A 1,984-nucleotide genomic window follows, 5' to 3' on the forward strand; every position below is an offset into this window, starting at 1 on the left:
ATGAGAACATTCAGAACATTCAGAACCATCAGAACATTCAGAACCATGAGAACATTCAGAACCATCAGAACATTCAGAACCATCAGAACATTCAGAACCATCAGAGCACTCAGAACCTTCAGAACACTCAGAACCATGAGAACATTCAGAACCATGAGAACATTCAGAACCATGAGAACATTCAGAACCATCAGAACATTCAGAACCATCAAAACACTCAGAACCATGAGAACATTCAGAACCATGAGAACATTCAGAACTTTTAGGACCAGTGTTGTTCTGCAGACATGATATCACAGAACTCGGCTCCTCCTCGTTCTTTAGATGCACATCCCCGGTCACTCTGGTTACCGTGGTAACGAAGAAGCCGACCGCCTGTCCCGAGAAGGAGCCTCGAAGCCGCTGCACATGGAGGAGGACTGAGGAGTTCTGGTCCGGAACCTTCTTCCGTATGTTCTGTTGGTGTTCTGTTCATGTTATCGTCTAAATAAAGTTTAGTTTGTAAAGTTCTGCCTCGTTCTTCTACTTGATGCTTTACTTCTGGAGAACAAGCGAGACCCTGACCCAGGACAGACCATGATCCAGGAGAGACCCTGACCCAGGTGAGAGACTGACCCAGGTTATACTGTGACCTAGGAGAGACCCACATCCAGTAGAGAGTCTAAACTAGGGTGACCAGACGTCCCTGATTTTTGGTAACAGTCCCCGTTTTGGACGACCTGTCCCCGGCTATAGCTGTCTCAGAAAATGTCCTTGATTTGAGCGTTTAATGAATGAGAAAGAAAACGTTGCATGTAGACTGTTACTGTAGTCGAATGCAGCTGCTCGCAACAACCGCTGTTACTGCGGTAGCTGGTCGCGCCGGGGCTGCAGCGCTGACGTTATAGAAGAAGAAGAGCCGCTCGAGTTTGTCAACACCCATAGACATTAAAACGTAGACACCCCGTTGACTGGGTTGGCCCGCTGGTGTGATGCAACTGTGTGTCCGCCATACTGAAGGAGTGAAAGCTGCGCTGTGAACTGATACAAACAGGATTTAAATCACATTTTAACAGTGAATTTTACGTTAATGCCCCAGCTTATTTAATTCACACACACACTAAAGTTAATGGGAAACGGGTAACAGGATCTTGCTTGCCCGGTGCCCGCTGACAGAAGATGCAAAGAAGAGGGTAGACTACAAGAACCATTTGCGATTCAACCTCAGATATCGACAAAGTGGCATCATTCCCAAGAGCCTGGAATTGAAATCTTCGGTCAGCGGGCACCGGGCAAGCAAGATCCTTCAGAAGGCACAGACCCAGCTGCTGAATGAACGGGTGAGACAGACCAATTTTACTATTGAGGCCTTGAAGGCCAAAGAGGAGCACATTAAACAGAAACTAACAACGTGTCTAGATCAGACCACACTTCAGCAAGTGATGGACTGTACAGATCAGGCACGCTTAGCACAGCATGTCAAGTCCAAGACTCGACAACAAAACAAGTTTAACTTACTAATAACTCATCAACACCATCACTATTCCAATAACAACACATTCAGTGTAGGACAACACTCCAGTAGTCAATTACATGCCAGGGAGACAGAAAAGTGGGTGAAGAATTTATCTGACAGACAGCTCACCCAGCCAGAGACAGAGATTCTTGCCTGGGGACTGAATCATCATTCTCCCAGCAGACAAAGGAAGGTGCACAGTGAACCAGAAAGACTATCATGAGAAAGTTATGACACTCCTTAGTGACTTAACCACTTATGAACCTCTGAAAGAGATCCAGGAAGTGGTTACAAGAAGAAATTGATAGATTGCCTGAAAATTTTGGAGCAGGACAAGGCTATTGACCGTTTTCTGTACCACAGACTGTACCCAGGGGAGGCCACACCTAGTCTGTATGGTTTACCTAAAATCCACAAACAAGGTGTACCTTTAAGACCAATTGTTAGCATGATTAACTCTGTCACTTACAATGTTTCCAAATATCTGGC

General features: G+C 45.7%; 1 protein-coding gene across 1 annotated transcript in view; it reads left to right on the plus strand.

Moving 5' to 3' along the window:
• Nucleotides 1-423, plus strand: part of rnaseh1 (ribonuclease H1) — a 24,408-nt gene extending 23,985 nt beyond the window's left edge. Inside the window, exon 8 of the mRNA XM_037685234.1 lies at nucleotides 325-423. Coding sequence (XP_037541162.1) covers nucleotides 325-423 — 99 coding nt within the window. The remainder of the gene's footprint in view (nucleotides 1-324) is intronic.
• The last annotated feature ends 1,561 nt before the right edge of the window (nucleotides 424-1,984 follow it).

Source organism: Nematolebias whitei, chromosome 12, assembly GCF_014905685.2.
Source record: "Nematolebias whitei isolate Nwh7 chromosome 12, NemWhi1, whole genome shotgun sequence".
Taxonomy (NCBI): Eukaryota; Metazoa; Chordata; class Actinopteri; order Cyprinodontiformes; family Rivulidae; genus Nematolebias; species Nematolebias whitei.